This window comes from Glandiceps talaboti, chromosome 8 (assembly GCF_964340395.1).
Source record: "Glandiceps talaboti chromosome 8, keGlaTala1.1, whole genome shotgun sequence".
Classification (NCBI taxonomy): Eukaryota; Metazoa; Hemichordata; class Enteropneusta; family Spengelidae; genus Glandiceps; species Glandiceps talaboti.
Genome location: NC_135556.1, coordinates 15,408,061 through 15,427,291, shown reverse-complemented (window position 1 = coordinate 15,427,291; position 19,231 = coordinate 15,408,061). Strand labels below are relative to the sequence as shown.

The 19,231-nt window shown below is 36.6% G+C and overlaps 1 protein-coding gene across 1 annotated transcript in view; it reads right to left on the bottom strand.

The window, feature by feature from the left end:
- LOC144439117 (extracellular matrix protein 3-like) overlaps positions 1-19,231 on the bottom strand; it is a 98,032-nt gene that overhangs the window by 48,288 nt on the left and 30,513 nt on the right. The window contains exon 2 of the mRNA XM_078128383.1: positions 13,659-13,748. Coding sequence (XP_077984509.1) covers positions 13,659-13,748 — 90 coding nt within the window. The remainder of the gene's footprint in view (positions 1-13,658; positions 13,749-19,231) is intronic.

Genomic DNA, 19,231 nt, shown 5'->3' with positions numbered 1-19,231 from the left:
TATACACTTGTTTACAATGGGTTCATTTAATCTGTTACTAAGAGTTTTTACACAAGGAAACTTTGTATTAAACTTGTACTCTTGGGTTGGATGTGGGGGGGGGGGGGGTATGTTTATTTGATATATCATTTCCTTTTCTATGTTATGTCTTTGTAACTAAAGCTATATAAACATCCCATAATCTTTTAATATTTCACAACTTGGAATCCCTTCTTTGACAAGGTCTTTACTAAAATAACTACAAATTTATGTCATGTTATTAATCAATATGTGTGAAACAACAACTCTACACAACTCTTTCTTTTAGTAGAAAATCTATTAAAAGATTATTTCAAGGAAAAACGTAACACAAAGTTTGTCGGAAAGTGCAAATACTCGAAGAATTTCATTATTTTTATCATAAGGTTTCCATAGACTCCAGGATCAACATCATGTGGGGTCTGAAGCACAGCATGTGAACTCGGGCTTAATTTATATCACCTTACCCACCCCTCCATATAAACATCCCAACAGCCTCTTAGTGATTTACTGTTGCCACGAGTAACCAGGTCACAGTGGCATTGTCATGGTAATGGCTACTACGCAAGTCACCAGTGGGTATGACTTACGTTCAATTTTACTTCCGAAGATCTTTTTTTCTTCCAAATTATTCTAAATTGCAAAGACAGTTGCCTAACTGTCTTAGAATTTGGAAGCCAGAATCAATAAACATGAAATACAAATAATGGGGTTATCCTGTCCTGAGGATTTCCTGCAGCTGGTATCAGTCAATGTAAACAGATGGTTTTTGAAGATGACATCCTTCTGTTGTTCAGTAAAATACTGAAAATTTGAAAGCTAGCATTCATTATTCAGCATTCCAGGTAGCCTGGAAACTTTGCTGTTTAGCTTAAAGTTATACGGTCAAGCCAGTATGTCAAGTCAAATAGCCAGGTCTTTGGACTATACTGTCAAGTCAGATAGCCAAGTCTCTGGGTTATACTGTCAAGTCAGATAGCCAAGTCTCTGGGTTATACTGTCAAGTCAGATAGCCAAGTCTCTGGGCTATACTGTACAAGCCAGTATGTCAAGTAAGATAGCCAGGTCTCCCGGTTATACTGTCAAGCCAGTATGTCAAGTCAGATAGCCAAGTCTCTAGGCTATACTGTCAAGCCAGTATGTCAAGTAAGATAGCCAAGTCTCTGGGTTATACTGTCAAACCAGTATGTCAAGTCAGATAGCCAAGTCTCTGGGCTATACTGTCAAGCCAGTATGTCAAGTCAGATAGCCAAGTCTCTAGGCTATACTGTCAAACCAGTATGTCAAGTAAGATAGCCAAGTCTCTGGGTTATACTGTCAAACCAGTATGTCAAGTCAGAGAGCCAAGTCTCTGGGCTACACTGTCAAGCCAGTATGTCAAGTCAGATAGCCAAGTCTCTGGGCTACACTGTCAAGCCAGTATGTGTCAAGTCAGATAGCCAGATCTCTGGGCTAGCATTCAAGCAAGTTGTGAGTGTTTCCAAAGACAATTGAGGTAGATTCTGTTTATTGTGTGTGTCATACTTTAAATGATGTCCTGACTGGAATTCTCTACAACTTTTCTTCGACAGCAATCACTTTGTTTTTAATCTAAAGTATACAATTTCAAGAATCTATCGAGACTGTACTTTCACTCCTTCAAAATCAAAACATGCTAACTCTGAGAGAACATGTTTCGTCCAATATTATCACTGAGGCTTTTCTCTTTCAGACAGCTGAACAAACTTGTCTTAGGATCCTTTTGATAACTTCTACATACAGATATATACTGTATCCGGCAGAAAAATACAGCTGTGCAGGAGATGAACACGAGATGTTGTCTTGAACAGTGACGTGTCATCATAGGGAATAGATAGCATACGGTGTGGAACTGGAAGGAGCAACTTGAACTGTCCCATCTTCAAACTGTCGACCTACTGTACCAATATGCTTTGATTTGAAGTTAGAGAGCTCTCCTCAAGCTAGACAGCTATGACGTTGTGTCATCAACAGTATGTGATAAATAGACAGCATCACAAACAACAGATAACAAAGTGTATTTATGTTACAACTAGAAGAAGACTGTTATGACACTTTGGCACTCTACTTAATACAAGGCAACTGCCTCACTGAAAGCCGATAACCTCCAACCCTGTGACATCAAAATATCTTGACATAACTAGAGCAACATTATTATTCAACGTTATACTTATTGTAATCTTTCTATTTGTTTTCTTGATACAGAAAAAATGAAGAATCAAAAAGTGACACAAAAAATATCAAAAGTTCCTCTTTTTCCATTATACTGGTATATCAAAAGAAAACTTTTTTTCTCAAAAAAAAAAGATCTCTTCCTTTAAAGTTTAATTTATTCTTGCAATCTGTTCCCTCTGTCTGTACTTCCATATAAATCATGGTTTTACAATATAGCAGTTCAAATAACCTCAGTTTTATTCTTCAGAATATTGCCGACAACTTTGCAGACCTTGGCCAAAACAGCATTTTTATATTTTGTTTGATCCCAACTACGTATTTTGTGTCTATAAAATGATCCCACGGCTTATCAACTGACTACTCATGTCCAGTTTACACTTTTACAGCATGATTGTTTAGGTATTTCCACCTTGAAATGAGGGACAGTGACACATATGGTCAGATGTGAGAAGGAAGAGATGTATCTGCTGGTTTCCATCACATCTCCTCATTATGAAATGATCCATTTAACTTGCATGTACCCTTGAAAATTTAACCTTTCCACGACCTTTGACTGCAGGTCACACTATTACTGCAATACTTTCTTGGCAGAACATACAAGATTCAGCTGGTGTAACACAATGGCTTCCTTGTACATTGCTGCCCTTTTTGCTGCACATCCCTATAAGTGGCTGTCATTGGTATAACCCCTGTTGGTCTACATGGGTGTTCACTGTATTTCTGGAAATTATAAATAAATTGGGGGAGGAGGGGGGCCAGAGTATAAAAGTCTGGATGCTAATGCCAACATGGTATCGAATCATTTGCTGAACAACTAAGCACTAAACTAGAGTGACAATTCAAAGTATAATCTTAGCTGTTTTGCATAAAGTTTAACCCCTTCAATACTGAAAACATTCCCGCCAAAATTATGCGGACAAAATTCTTGTTTTATGTAAGTTTTTGGCATATATCAACTTCATTTTAGACTGGAATTAAAGAAATGTTACTTCCTAATAAAGTATTATTATTGTAATTATGAAAATATTCATAGAAATTGGGTCCCCATATTATTTAAAACTCGTCTCTAGTCATGAAAGGGTTAAGGAACTTTAAATATGATTTATATGTAGTGCAACATTAAATTACAACCTAGCAATAGCATACCAAAATTAACATATCATTTGCATATTTTTTATTTGGAAACTTTGTTCTTCAGAGTGAATGTTCCAAACAAATCTCTTGCGCAAGACCACACAGTAGATTGATCTCATTCATTTGCCTTTCTTTCTGATTTTGTTTTGTTTTGGGTTTCTGGTTTTATTTTTGTTTTTTTGTGTTTTTTGGGGGGAGGGGGAAAGTTATTACAATAGCATTAGTTGATACTGTCATTCTATACATTCATTAAGAGTGTTACATGCAATTAAAACGTTTTTCTTAAATACCAGCAACCTAGTTTAGTGACTTTTTCTGTGTAAAGGGTATCAGAGTCAGTCTATTAATTTTGTACTAGAATTAAGATTTGTCACGTACTGAATTCACCACCTACTCTGTCAACACCATACCATGTATAGGAATCATTCTAGGTGTTGCTAATTGGCAAAACAATGGCCATTAACATAAATGAACTGTGCATTAATGAGTCACTCCTAAATTGCATACAACAATAAACTTCCCCCCTATGGGATAAGCTTAGACATGGACTTCCCAATGACTATGTGTGATGTGTTAAATATACAACGGATATGTAGGGTTCATTAATAACTCTTATCTATTGTAGATGCCTACTAAAATTTCGAGCTCATCTGGAAGGCTTTGATATTCTGCGCTTTTTAATGCAAGGTTAATGTCCGTTCAGACGGGGAAATCATCACTTTGATATTCAAGTAATGACCATAAAAATACCGTCTTCCTGTAGGGGTACACTACAGACACTCATATGTACACATATAGTGTACTAGTCTATGTCCAGCCATATATTCAGATTTGGCAATTCTTCATCATTCTACACCGCAATATCAAATCTATGCTAATGCTTGTAGACAGGGGAGTAGCATGCTTGCCTATGTGAAAAAAGTGAAAAAAAAATCAACTTCTTGAAAAGTGAAATTTGAAATGAAAAGTTAACACTTAGTGGTTTAGTCTATATTTAATTTCAACAGTGTGGTGAAAACATAACAAACAGAGATCAACTAAGTTACAGGTTGTAAGGTGAAAGTTTATAATAAAGACAGCCTAACCTTGACTTGGTAATACCACTAAGCCCAACAAAAATTAAAGACCTTTACTAAAATAAACATTAAACGTGTGAAAGACACTGAACATAGTGTGTAGATCTGCACTTTTTCAATCAATATACGGTAAGACTATTTGATACATGGAGAAGATAGCCGAGGGTGGGGGGGGTGTACAGAAATTTGAAGATTCTTGAAGGATGGTTTATATTTAGTGTTAGATTAGTCAAACGGTTAACGTTTTCTGCCAATGTTTTCTATCACTTTTAACAGCTTTTTTCTCTATCTATATCTGCACATATAAATATGGAATATTCCATAATTAACAATCAACTGTCGAAGAAAAATTAATATTCATTCTAACCTGTTATAATTTTGCAGGCCATTGACTTTTCTATGATTGCTTCAACTAATAACTCCATTTCCAAACTTTTTCTGTGCATGTTTATATTGATTTTTACTCTGGGGGGAAATGATCAGCTCCATCAGCTAGTGACTATATTAAGCACTCTTGATACATTCACTTCTCCTTACATCACCACCCACCATTACTCATTTTATCCACCCTCATTAAAGCAATTGTCTCACTTAATTGAACAGACAACCCTTGAGGTAAAAAAATACCAGAAATTAGTTCAAATTTGACTGTTTTATCAAACCTGTGGTGCAGACAGTGGCAATTGTACAATGCATATACAGACCCCATCCCTGTAAGAGTGGGAGAATTTAAGAGTCGTTCTGTGAGCGCCCAGGTCTCAGTTTCATCCATTTCTAAACACTGGCTTGGTATATATTAACTGGTATGACATACCACACAAATCTGAACTGTGTGCAGCCTTGTAAAGCATTCTTCGGCTAGCTACAGAAGTCTGACTTTGTTTATCTACACAGCCACTGACGGAATAGTCATATGCTGGTTGATCTGTAACTCAAGGAACTGTGTCAATTTTAATTGTGCCTGAGATTTAAACAGTGATATGGTAGTTTCCAATTTATTCACTTTGATGATGAATGGGGTGGGAATTCATCTGGTCTCAGTTCTCAAGAGTGCTCACTCAGTGTAACACAGCAAACTATGACTTTCATGATGGATGGATGGATGGATGGATGGATGGATGGATGGATGGATGGCTCAGACACAATTGCTTACACACGTTTTCTGTTCACTGCTAACTAACTAAGTCAATTTCACAAGGACGAAACGATTTAGTCGCATTAAAAAAAAAAACATTCAATTAACTCTTTTTTCACTGTCTGGCAATTACAATTTGCAATTTTAATACCCGCTTTTTGTTGTTGATACAGGACACTGTCAGAGACAGTTGTGATGGATTACCACAGCTACAATTACCATGGCTACAATGAGACAAGTTTTGGAGACTACTTCTTAACGAAATCTATGCCACTGTAACTTATGATAATCAACTTAATAGAAAACTAATTGCTTAGTTCAACCCATTCCTTATAGTCTATATTGTGTAAGATGTGCACTTAAAATCCGTTTGGTTGTAGTGATGCAATGGACTTTTACAATGACCCTACATGTAAAGTGGGTGTGTTTATTTGTTTGCGTGTACTTTGTGAATGTGTGCGCGTGTGTGTATGTATGTATGTATGCATGTATTACGTACGTACGTACGTATGTACGTACGCATGCATGCATGCATGTATGTATGCATGCATGCATGTATGTATGTATGTATGTATGTATGTATGTATGTATGTATGTATGTATGTATGTATGTATGTATGTATGTATGTATGTATGTATGTATGTATGTATGTATGTATGTATGTATCTATCTGAGATATGAAGATGTGTGTTTATGTATACCAGTATGAAAGTTTACATGTGTGTGAGAGGGCATGTCAGTCTCACTGCATACATACATGTACACACTGAGCTACTATCTACATCTCAAACTTTAGAACATATTCTAATCTATACTCTTTCATGAAGTTCAAATGCCAATACATACATATGGATTTACATCCTTTCCCAATACCCCATTCCTGGTGATTTACTTCTTTTCCCTATTCCCCATTCCTGATGATTTACTTCCCAATCCTGGTTCACGAAGTCCCTAAATCCACACATATCTGATTTACTTCCTTTCCCTATTCCCCATTCCTGGTACACAAAGTTCAAAATCAATAAATACATGTAAGAATGCAAGGGTTAATTTGATTTGCTGAACTACCCATAAATACTGCAGGGGTAGCTGTCCCAATGTTTTAAACTACCATAATAAACATCCAGACCAACCTCTCTACAAAGTGTACTTTTTCAGACGTCAACTCCTAAAAATGAACTTTACCAGTTAGGATCTTGTAATAAAGGTAAACGCTTTGAACTTGTTGATACCTCAGGAAGTATACTTTTATTCATTTGATCATAAACAGTTTTGAATTCAATGACCTCTCCCCACTGAACACTTTAAACTAAAGGTCAAGAGTTCAATGTTTGGCGGAACCGCCATGGATTTGAATAGGGACAAAGATGACTTGGGGGAATTGTATAGTGGGCACAGGCTGGAGTGAGATGCATGTCAAAATTATCATAACAAGTGATTGGTCAGCTGTCATATTCAATTGAAAAAATGACATGGATGTATTCAGTTTTGATGTCTTTACTGAGTGGATTCCATTAGTTGTATGGTATTGGTTTATTTATGAGAACTGACAGAGGTTGGTGACAGGCAAAGACAGATGTATACAGGAATGTTATAGTTTTGATAAAGACTTTTTTATGACTCTGTAACTGTGGATAATCCATTGTTACTTGGGGTTTTTTTTAATACTGTCTGAAGGAAATACTCAACATTGCTTTTGAACTTGTAATCTTTGAGGTGTTGTCAACTTGAAGGTCATTGCCATCCATCCATCCATCCATCCATCCATCCGTCTATCCCTCTGGTATGAATTTTCCCATCACCTGGAGCTAAACAGTTCTCGAATCCATATCTCCATTTTTTTGTGTCTAGTGTCAACTTGTTACTATAGTTACAAACATCATTTGTTCAGAAGTGAGATAATAGTTGCAAAACAAACCAATAAATTTGTACTCTGACATTTTCACAAATGACATACATTTCCAGTTCATTGCTAACCTATACAGAGATGTATTAGGTTTGGAATTCTAAAAGTATGCCAAACAAACAACTTCACTTTCCTCTTTATCTTCTCAAGGGGAAAGAGAGGAGGTGGTAATGTGAGACAAGATAGGAACAATAAAAGGCTAAACCCTGTAAATTCAGTACCAGACTTAAAATACTCACAACAGATGTCGAAATCATCACTTTGTTTTTATCACACTGGATAATCACCCTTCTTGAACTGTTTTCAACTCCACCTCGCAAGTCAAATACTTTCCAGAGAAGCTTTCAACACTGTGTACCTTAAACTAATCAAGCTAAAATCTTTCTACAATGTGATACATATTTATATAATCTTTCGACCTTGAAATCAGTCTCTCTCTACTCAAATCCAGTTGTCACGAAATATCTTTCTATGGGAAATAAATATTTCTTCGATAGAAAAATATCTGCGTGGCATCAAATTCTGGTAAGCATGTAACATCTAATGTACAATTCTTCTTGTAACAGGAGTACACGGATATCAGTTTTGCTGACACAGCATTGTAAAATCTGTCTGTCTAGAAGTCAACAAGTACATGTATTTTTACTCAGGTCTGTGCAGGGCCTCAATACATCTGTGTTCAGGTTTCTTAAAACCCTTTCAGGACTAGAAACTTTCCCGCCAAAATTTTTGAACAAAAATTCTTGTTTCACTGTAATTTTTGGAAAAAGATCAACTTTATTTTAGACAAGAATTCAAGAAATATTACTTCCCAATGAAGTAATATTCTTAAATTTTAGAAAATGTTCTTACAATCAAGTTTCTATTTATTCCAATGTCGTCTCTAGGAATGAAAGGGTTAACGATGAGTGGTGGCTGATAGCGTCGAACGAATGTCTGCATCTTACAGACTATGCAGGGCCATAGGAAAACTGTTTTATCAATTGTCACTCAACTGCACTTCACTTTTCCTAACTCTACACCAACAAGAAAACTTCAAGGTCATAAGGTCATCCCTCACTGTTATGGCTTTTTAGTAGATTTCACTAGAGACTTACAAAGGCTATTGCATCTCCAGTTTAATATTTTATTAACCTTGTTCATGTATTTATTTTGATTTCCTATTTTAAGAATCAAAGTCTTCAATACAGCTGGTAAGATCCTTTCCTCTATCCTTCCATACATCACGTTCTTACTTTGGGTCAAAACTTGAAGCTGGGCTCACATTTCTTTATATCCTTTGGTAGTCTGTTGCTTGGCATTCACCCGTCCAACTTTTTCTGGTGTGGAAAGACGGATGCCAAATCTAATCAAAGCTGGTGCCATTAGATAACAAGTATTGTTTTCACACTTTTTAGAGGCACTCAGTGTACAAATATAATATGTCTCTTTATTCTTCTAGTTGCAACTGAAAAGTCATGACAATCTACTTCTGAATTGCCTGCTCGTTCTTTTTGTACTTTCACTGTGTCCATCCATGATCTTTTTTTAAAAAACTTTTGCCATCCATTTGAAAAAAGAAATCTGCACAGTTGCAAGATTAGATTCGAATTTTTTTCGATATTTTAGTACTGAACTGCTTTAGATGAAAAGCTAGCTTGCTGGGGAAGGGGTGTTTGCGCCATTTTAGTTTTCATCCGACAAAATCAATTTTAATTTTACTTTTAATGGATCTCTTTTGTACCCATAAATACAAATATTTCTTAAACAAGTTCGTCAACTTGAGAAATGAAAGAATTTTTGCCACTGTAAATGCATGGCACTAACATAAAGTGTCAACAAAAGAACTACTTATTCCTTACTGACTTTGTATTCATAGCACTATACACACTGATTTGAAACTGATTGTATTGTCTGAAACAATTTTCAATTTTGGCCAGTTATGGGGGGGGGGGGGGGGTGTCTGAGGCCAAACTAAAAGAATTTAGTTTTTCATCCTACATTGAACTCTTGACCTCTCTTTGTAAGTTAATACATAAAGAGATGATTTGATATTACCAGTAGCATCTACACTAAATAAATCATGAAAACCAACATCATACTCCACAGTTTTGGCCATGGCTCCCTTTAGTACAACAAATCTAACATCTCTTATTTCAAAAAGTCAGAGATCAGACCTGCTCATTTGACCCAAGACAAGTTTCTTTATCATGTACAACTATAATTCAAATTATTTGTGTGTCTGTGTGTGTGTGTGTGTGTGTGTGTGTGTGTGTGTGTGTTCCCCAGAAAATTTAATCTTGTGTTTTTTTTCGAGACTATTGGGATATCTTAACATACAAACATTGCCAAACAGTACTTTCCTGTGCTGTGTATATGCCCGATGGGAATTTTTTTCATTGTCTTCTCATTTTCCTCTCTCCATGTTAAAGAAAAATCACAAATAAACAGAGATCACTTCCAGCTGACTTTTTTAGCCAAGGGAGGAAGAGACACAGATAAGAATCAATTTATAATCAATGTAGCTCAGTAAGGATGTATAAATTGTTTAACATTTGATCTGGAAGGAGTTACTGTATTCCCAACTTCCTGTCGGCATCACTCTAAGGTCTGTCTACCATCTTACGCCTATGGGTCCACCCATCCCATACTTTCATATACGTGCCACACTGTTTGACAAAAGAATCAATTACTGGGCATTTGATATAGTTACTTTTGTGGCACACCAAACTGTTTTAATTAAAATGTCAGAAGCATGTACAATTTTGAATACTGATCTAATGTAGAAACTGAGTACAGAAATCTTTAGTATGTCTGACTTGTTTAAGTAAGATACACACTTAAACTTAACAAATTGTTGATTGGCAATTGGCAGGGAGGGGGGGGGGTCAATTTGTTTCTTGTTTAAGGTTTAAATTATAGTCTTTTTCATGTATCTAAATTTATCTGTTGATCAGTACACACTGATTCTCAAGTAGCAAAATCTGCCAATAATTCAGCTATTTTGTATTCATATTAATTAATTAGATAAAACATTATTAACCTTACACGAACTTTCTCTGCCACTTTTGAAACAAAGTAATAATGTGAACGGTCAAATTATCTTAAATCAGACCACAGTGAGTATAAAGGTTACAGAAGATCTCAACCCTATGAATTTATCCTTGCCAGAAAGCCCCAAGTATTTGTTATCTTAAATTGCTGTCTGTTTAATTTCTTTACATAGTACACTAACAGACACTTCTAATCCAAACAAGACAGCAACATCAAAGATATAATCACAAAGTGTAACATGAACACACGCATGTAGTACATACGATGAAATTCTCTCAACCTCAAGCTCAAAGTCAAGCTCTGTTTTTGTATTTTTTACGGTGTATTTTCTTTAAGCTCAGTAAAGGTCAAACTAGAGCTGACATCTGCTGATACTGCACAGACTTTGAAATTGACTGGAAAGGCCATTTGGATGAACTCACTGCAGGATATTGAATTCTGTATTATTAGAACACTATACAGTAGGGATTCAATAATTTGTTTACACTCCATTCTTTTGTGTACATTTCATGACAGCGCGCCAATTTCATCCAATGGCATGACCATGCTTTTATCAATTTTTAATGAGAAATCGCTCAACTTTTCAGCTCTGGAAATCAATAATTAATAGAAATTGTACAAGCCCTCACCTACGGGTTAACAATCGCTTTTCTCTTATCTCTTACTTAAGAATACAATGACTGACTTTGCATTAGTTTCTTTTATTTTGCACTCCTTGAAAAATATTTCGGATTGATGTGAACTGTTACAGCTGACCTCATTGTTGTTTAATCAAACAGTTCCAGGGTTTTGAGTAAGAGTTGCAGTATTTGCTTGATTATTTAACAGTTTGAATGATGAATATTTGCCATACTTGATCCGCTCACTTCAAAATATACAAATTCTTGGGGCATACCGATGTAGGCTATACGCTGTAATTTACACTTTCACTTACAACAAATTGCTACAAGTTAGAATTTAGTTGGCTTCCTTAATGGCGACACACTGAGAAAATCACATATTTTAGGTATATCACCGTCCCTCCATCTGCCCTCCATAGCTTCTGACATAGTGTGCTTGGCAACATATTCTTGTACTCTCACTGAGCTCTACAACTAACAGTGTCTTCCCTTTTTCTTGGCCTCTGACAACGCCAGGGAACATTTCTTACTTGTTGGGACCTATCTAACATTTGGACCTTCTGTTCTTTACCAATAAGAGTGTTGAGACTAGACCAACAGCATCGCCAGGTCAAAGGCCATACGTTATTAACTTTCCAGGAAACTGAGTCCACAGTTTAGCTTAAACTGGGGTGAACTGCTGATTGGTCAGGCCTCATAGACATCCAGCTGGTAGCCATTGACCTAAGCTCAAACTGGGTTTGTAGAAAGCGCCAAGGGGAAAAGTAGAATTTACAAGGTCTTGTCATGCGTCAAAATATGCCAACATAAAGGGTAGATAATTACTCGGTATTTTTGCAAGGTACTTGATTTTAATTTATGTAGCATTTTTGTTCCCTTTTGAGACAATTTGGGAGAGTGGCACAGTTATTTTAAGAAACCGTATTAGTTACTAGCATTATGTATCCATGCAGTGTTTTTATATGTCTTTACCCTAACATATTGTATGCCCACTAAATTATACTCTCATCACTCCAAGGTCTATGGTTTGACCATTGAAAGAAAGTGTTATGATTCAAGATCACTGCTACCCCAAAATGGCTACCATACTAAAAATTTGACATAAGAAACCATGGCAACAGTAGATGCTTCTGATGAGGACACCCAATGAGAAATCGGATACTTCACTTTTCAACAGAACTTAATAGGACAAGTCCTAATCTTCCCGGGGAAGACTATGGCATGTCTCTGGAAATTTCTCCATTACTGATAAACACTTGACTTAAATATCAGTTTGTATATTGTATATTAGGTATGTCTACAAACAGATCGTACTTCAACTTATTAGCAAAGCTGTCATTTGAGCTATATGAGAATGCATGAAGTCATGGGGACATATGATCTTGACCCCTACATGGGCAAATATGGCACATGAATTTCTTTCTGATATTTTTCGAACTCAAAGGTGGCTGTGAGCTAAAATTTAGATATCAATTGGTTAGAAGGGATTAATGTCACCACCTGGATCCAAAATTAAATTAAGATATGGCAAAAAGTTATAGAACATCTGAAATTTGACCCAAACAATTTTATTTGGGGGGGGTTGAACTTAGCCATTCTATGTTTATGTAAGTTTTTCTCAACACCATATTCACTGATTACATTTGTAGTACATATTTTCTCACATCTAGTTGCTTTTGATTGGTGGAAATCTTTTTTACCTGCCAAAAAAGGTAGTGACAGTAACACAAGTGCAGTACATTTTGACTGGGAAATTGTTCTATGGAGAGACTTTTTTTAAAATTCAGACCTGGTGAATGACCACACTGACTGTGTGTGTACTTTGCAGTGGATTGATTTTTAAAAATTTTGCTGAGTTGACACTTTTATAACTATGTGGTAAAATTCCAAAAATTAGATGCCACAATGTGAAGAAACTGTCTTGGATACACTTTGTAGCCATCTCAAGTCAGCTTAAAATCTGTCATAATCCACTCTATCTGTTAAACAGTCTGTGCAAAATCTAACAAACCTATGGTTACTTCTGCATGACAAGTTAGCCTTTTTTGTGACTGGGTAATGTGATTATGTAAGAATACCTAACTTTTTCTGTCTCCTGGTTTAGCTTTACAATTCATTGTGTTATGTTTAGCACAGCAAGCCTGTACAGGTACAGGTACAGGTACAGGTTCATTGGCTGGTTTGTGACAAGCAAGTGATTTTTTTCTAGATCACAGCATGTTGTTTTCGAGATGAAATAACACGCATGATTTCTACTCCCCCCTTAGATTGTAGAAATGCATGTATTTTTAAGCTGAGGGCGAAATAGTTGTAAAACTATCAACACTGTGGGAGTGATATCATAAACGCTAGGACTTTGTTTGGTGGAACTGAAGCGAAAGTTCCTGTCGGGGCAACAACAGTTCAGCCGAGGGCAACTTTTACCAACCCTTCCAGCAATGGCTAACAAAAAAAGACACTTTTAGATGGAGAGTCCTTAATTTTGTGTTTATGCATGTATAAATATGTGTGTGTGTGAATATCAATGTAAACAAGTTCTTACCTTTATCGGTGACTTTGAAGAAGAAGATATCACTAGTTGCATTTGTCTTGTCAGATACCACATACTGTATTTGCATACTATCAATGTCTCCTAGGTAACAAAGAACAAGAATGATGATGATGAGAATGACTGTCACATACGGATTAATGAACAGCAACAGACACAGCAAAATTTATGGACAGGAGTCCTTTAACTTTAATAAAAAAAAAATATCAGAGACAAGTGAGCGGATGTTAACTAAAGAGAGAATTTAAAAACCTGTTGTTGTAGCAGAAATAGACATTTTGATGACACAAAAGATACTGAAGTTAATCAAACTAAGAATAAAATGCATCTGATTTCAAATTCTACACCATTATGTGCACACATGTATCACCTTTACATGTATAGTAAATCACGAATGGGTTCCAAATTCTTTGTCAGCCTAGTCTATTGTTTCATTCATTCAGAAGTCGTAGACGAAACTTTGACTCAATTGAGTGGAAAATTCTTCCCCTCTGAAACTGTCTGTCTTAGAATGAGTCTTAACAGTATCTCTTAAGAGAAGGAAGCCCATTAATTAGCGTAGTTTCCTGATGTAATATCAAATACTACAAAATTACCATTCTGGTGAATGAGAGCCAGTTGGCCTATTTTTAAGACACGACAGATTGTTATGATTCACACGGCGGACATTGTTCCAGACTATAGTCTGGTAGACATTCATTTAAAAACCCATCCATCCCGTACCTTTTGCATGTTATCTGTTTTTTGTTTTCATACCTGCAAAGCAATCAGTGTAATGGGAAAGGCAATAATCTCTTTTGAGCTTTGTTGCAGCTTACGTTTTCAAGCACATAAACAAATCCAAACAGTGCAATCTCCGTCTTTTCATTATCCTAGCCACTCTTTTAAAAGGCAAAGAATTGGAACCTAGCTGAGGGTGTGTTTCAACTTTGAACGCTTAATTTACTGAGAAAACCTGCACGCATGACTACTTCCGTTCCTCTGCCGAAGTGTTTTTCTTGATTACGCCACAAGCAGAGAGTTGACATTAGCAGCTTACTGAGTGTATTTTAGTGTTTTGTCTACAAAATCTATTAATTTGCAAAATGAAAACAGAAGTCAAGCTAGTCAGCAATCTCTTTAATTATCCAATTGTTGGGAGTTTCTGACCCAGAAGATACCGTGAAAAGGTGCAATAGGCTTACAATATGCGACTCTGAAGATGACAAGAAAAGGACTAGGGCAATAATCACTTGACGTTAAGAAGTAAAAAAAGCCACTCTTTTCATGTAATACTAGGGAGATATCTACTGTTTACTATGCAGTTGTTAAGGTTGTTTAAGTGTGTACATAGAAACTCTAAGCAGTCAAGGAAGTCTTTTGAATCAGCTGACCTCTGAACTCTGAACTCCCAAGCACTTGTCACCTGGATGTGAACTATCCCTGCCCTACTCCTGGGAGTCATTAAACACACTGTTATAGCTTCTTTTCATCCTAAACTTACTGTATTGGTAAATGATATCAAGTAGTAATTACAACTAATAGAAATCAAAGCTATCTGCGATATTTCAAGGGAATGTTGATACATTATTCTGGGGATAACTAAACACTGGCTATGTAATGAGCAAGTTGGACTTCTGGCAACTCGATGTATTTTTTCAACTCATGGGTTAAAATTCAAAGACAAAAAAATTTCACTGGTGGAAAAAACTTGAGTCTCTCTACTTGATTATATACGTATAACAATTCTTTCGCATTTCATTTAGTAAAGTTTGGAAATCAATACAATGTTCTCAATATTCTCATAACATATTTGATATTGTTTTCCCATATTCTTTGGTCAGATAGGCTTTTGGCTGACACATGTTTTCTACAAATGATATAGCTATGAGAAGAAACTAGAGATGGAACCATCACGTTAACTGATTGGTTATCATTCCCTTATGTGTGTGTGTGTGTGTGTGTGTGTGTGTGTGTGTGTGTGTGTGTGTGTGTGTGTGTGTGTCTGTATGTATGTGTATATGTGTATGTGTGTGTCTGTGTGTGTATGTATGTATGTATGTATGCACGTCTGTCTGTCTGTCTGTCTGTCTGTCTTGTCTGTCTGTCTGTCTGTCTGTCTGTCTGTGTCCACAAACATGCGTATGTGTGTATGTGTCTGTGTGTGTGTGCTAAATGTGTATGTATGCATGTGAATGAGGTGCATTGTTCTAGCTTGGAACACACATCAATTTCTGGAAGGAACCTTGATAAAGGCCTTTACACCCTATCATAAGAAACCAAAGTAGTTTATTTTTGTTTTTTGATAGCGATATTGCTAGGTTTCCATCGATTCCAAAGGAAGAAACAGAGATTTTGTTGACAGAAGTGATTACAGCACAAAAGAACTCTTTAATACATTTTGAAAAGTGTTGGTAAATAGACTTGAATGTATTCACTATGTCCCAATAGCAAGGTCTATAGCTCCCAGCAAGGCTTGCGGATACACTTGCCGGCCCAGCCAACCCTGAACACTATAGAGCCACTAGTATCTCAAAACAATCACTACTTGATGACTACACAGCTACCATTCACTGCAGAGCTTGTGTTCACTTTTGGGAACTTTCTAAAGTGCCTCAATGTTCATGTCAATGTCAGAAAATTTACAACTGCAACATACAAAACCAGACAATTTCCTTCCATATGATTTTTCTTCTCCATTCAGATTTTACATCTCCCCATAATCAAAACATTATGTAACCATTTCTATTCCTCTCTCGCTTGCTCGCTCTCTCTCTCTTGCTCTCTATGTTCTAAATCAATCTGATTAAAATCCGATGTATTGTACACTTTGCGATTTCTTTTTGGCTGTTACGTGTACTGTTGTTTGTTCTTTTGTGAGCGCTCGTTACATGCATCTGCCACAATATCATAGGCGTTCCTGTACCAAAGCTGAGTGAATTCACGCAACGAATGAGAACACGTAATGCGCCGAAACATACAGGTACAGTTCTTCAGACCACTCTGTTTGAAAAGAGCATGAGCACAGAGCGCAGGTCGTTCTCTTTCTGTCAATTTCGAACATTGAGTGTATATATTGTAAGACGGATTCTGATTGGCTACTTGTAAGTACGAGATTTGGTATGGGAAAACCTATGGTATTGTGTCAGATGTATGTAATGAGCGCTCACAAAAGGACAAATGACAGTAAATGTAACAGCCAAAAAAGAAATCACAAAGTGTACACTACATCAGATTTTAATCAGACTGGTTCTAAATGTCACTAAATTTAGTGCGAGAAAAGAAAATGTATCTTGGGACAGACTTCCAAATTGCAAGAGTTTACATCAAGGGAAATTACCTTGCAAGTTGTGATAAGATGTACGAAATATTTGTTCTTTTCTAACTAATGGCTTCAAAGTTCCTATCTAACTTGTTGACGGAAGACAACTGGTATCACTTGGTACTGTCTCCTATGGAAACATCTTAGCATGCTGTTTACTTTTTTTGTCTGCGATGGTATTAAACACAACAGCATGCATCCTTTCTCTCTGCCATGGCAACCCAAGACTCATTCTGTATTACATGATAAACATGCACACCTGGCCGGTAAAAGAGCTTCGCTAAAGCTTTCTCAGCCTCCTTCGTGTGCTTTTTGTTGTTTGTTGTTATTGTTTTGTTTTCTGCTTTGTTTATTGGCTCTTGGTGACTGATGTCAGGATATATAACACATACTCAAAGTGACATTTTTTTTGCACTGTCACCTCTTCACATCTTATGCATGGTTAACCTTCTTTTATCTTTGAAACGCTTCATGTACATAACCCACGTTCTTGCCCTCTTTCTAGCTTTTGCCAAAGAACTGTGCTATTTTTGGTCAGACAAAGACCCTATCTCTATTTCACTTGTACTTGCAAACATACTTCATCAATTGTCATTTCCTCTATACAAACATTGTTGGTACACAGCTCAAGATTTTTTTTGAGCTTCCTTCATTTCATCACTACATCACTCCCCACCAAGTCTGTAAATACAGCAAGTCATCGTAGCACCTGCTTAAGTCTAGACTTACAGAAACGTGTCACCTGACGTCACAAAATCCCCTCCACTTACTTCAAAACGGAAAGTCAAACATTGTAAAGGATGTTTGGGTTTTGTTTTTGGCAACAACTGATCTTGAATTGTAAAGATTTTAACACCACTGCTATTCGATGAAGTACAAAATTCAAGATTTCACGCTCACTTGAGTTCTTCCCAAGGGTTATCCAAACTTACACAGATATACACTATTCATTATCTCCACCCACTAAATTTTTGAAAGTCTTCCTTGCTTGACTAACCATCAGAAGCCAACTTGTAGTGACAGCATTCATTCTACATCCTCCCCCTAAATTTACAGTTATTCAAGTATTATTTTTGCCTGAGTGACTATTAAAACTTATGCAAACTTTGCTCTCCCTGAGGTTCTAAGTTATTTCCTAGCTTTTTAACTAACTAACAACCACTATACGGCCTGCATTCATTCTCACTTACTTAATATTAATATATTTCAAAACTTTTTTTCCTTTGTGAATATAAGCACCCATCAAAATAGTTTTACAAACCATACCCCCCACCCCTAAACTTTAATGACCAACAACAAAACTGAACTTCAGAAGCTGCACTCACTTATCCCTCCATACCCAAATTATTTCAGCATGTTCTGTTGTTCATTTTTCTCTAGCTTGGCATCAATGCATATCAGGATTTTTAATTTTGCTTTCGTGATTGGAAAGCGAAATCCAAAATCCCAATCAGCATGGATTTCAAGCTGATCTTTCTCTTGCTTTGGTGGCTAGTAACTGCGTTCGGGGCATTGTACCACACGAGTCTCCCGCTGAGGCCCCCCTTATAATCAAATTGGCCACTGTATCTAAGTTATCTTCATATTCAATACTCTTGTAGAAGGTTGAGGGTGTTGTTGGCTATCAGTCAGCTTACATAAGGGCATGTTCTGAACGGATTTAAAGCCAATAACTGGTAAATTGACAGTAACAGTGTATGAATGGAGTGTTAAGTCAGTGTCTGGTATGTATTCATTGTTGATTATCAGCACAGCTACACCACTTATGCATCGTCTGTCATTGAAAAGTCAACTCTTAATGAAGGGATTTATCAGATTCATTCAATACTATCTTTAGTCTGCCTGTAATTCGGCCCCTTTCTCTCCTCTCCCTCTTGTCTCTTTCCCCCCGACAAAAGGAGTCAAATAATATGACTTCCTGACTATTAGTACTACCAGTAGTGCAGCGTTCATTAGTTGCTAATCAACAAAACTTTCCTCCGGAATGAGTCGATTGATGTTTAGACTCTTCTTGTTTTGTTTTTTTGTTCCCAACCAAAACAGAACTCGCATTCTTTGCAGATGCCTCGCTGAGGAGGAAGTCGGCCAGAAAGCAAATCATTGCTTGCTTCATTTATCGACGTGATGATGAAGGTGTGTTTTGTGACTCCTACTGAAGACCATCATTAGCTATTATTACAACTTGAGCCCCAGCAGTGACGACCCCCAAGGCAGAAAGATACTCCTCTCCTCCCCCTTCACCTCTGAGAAAGACTCCCAAATCACA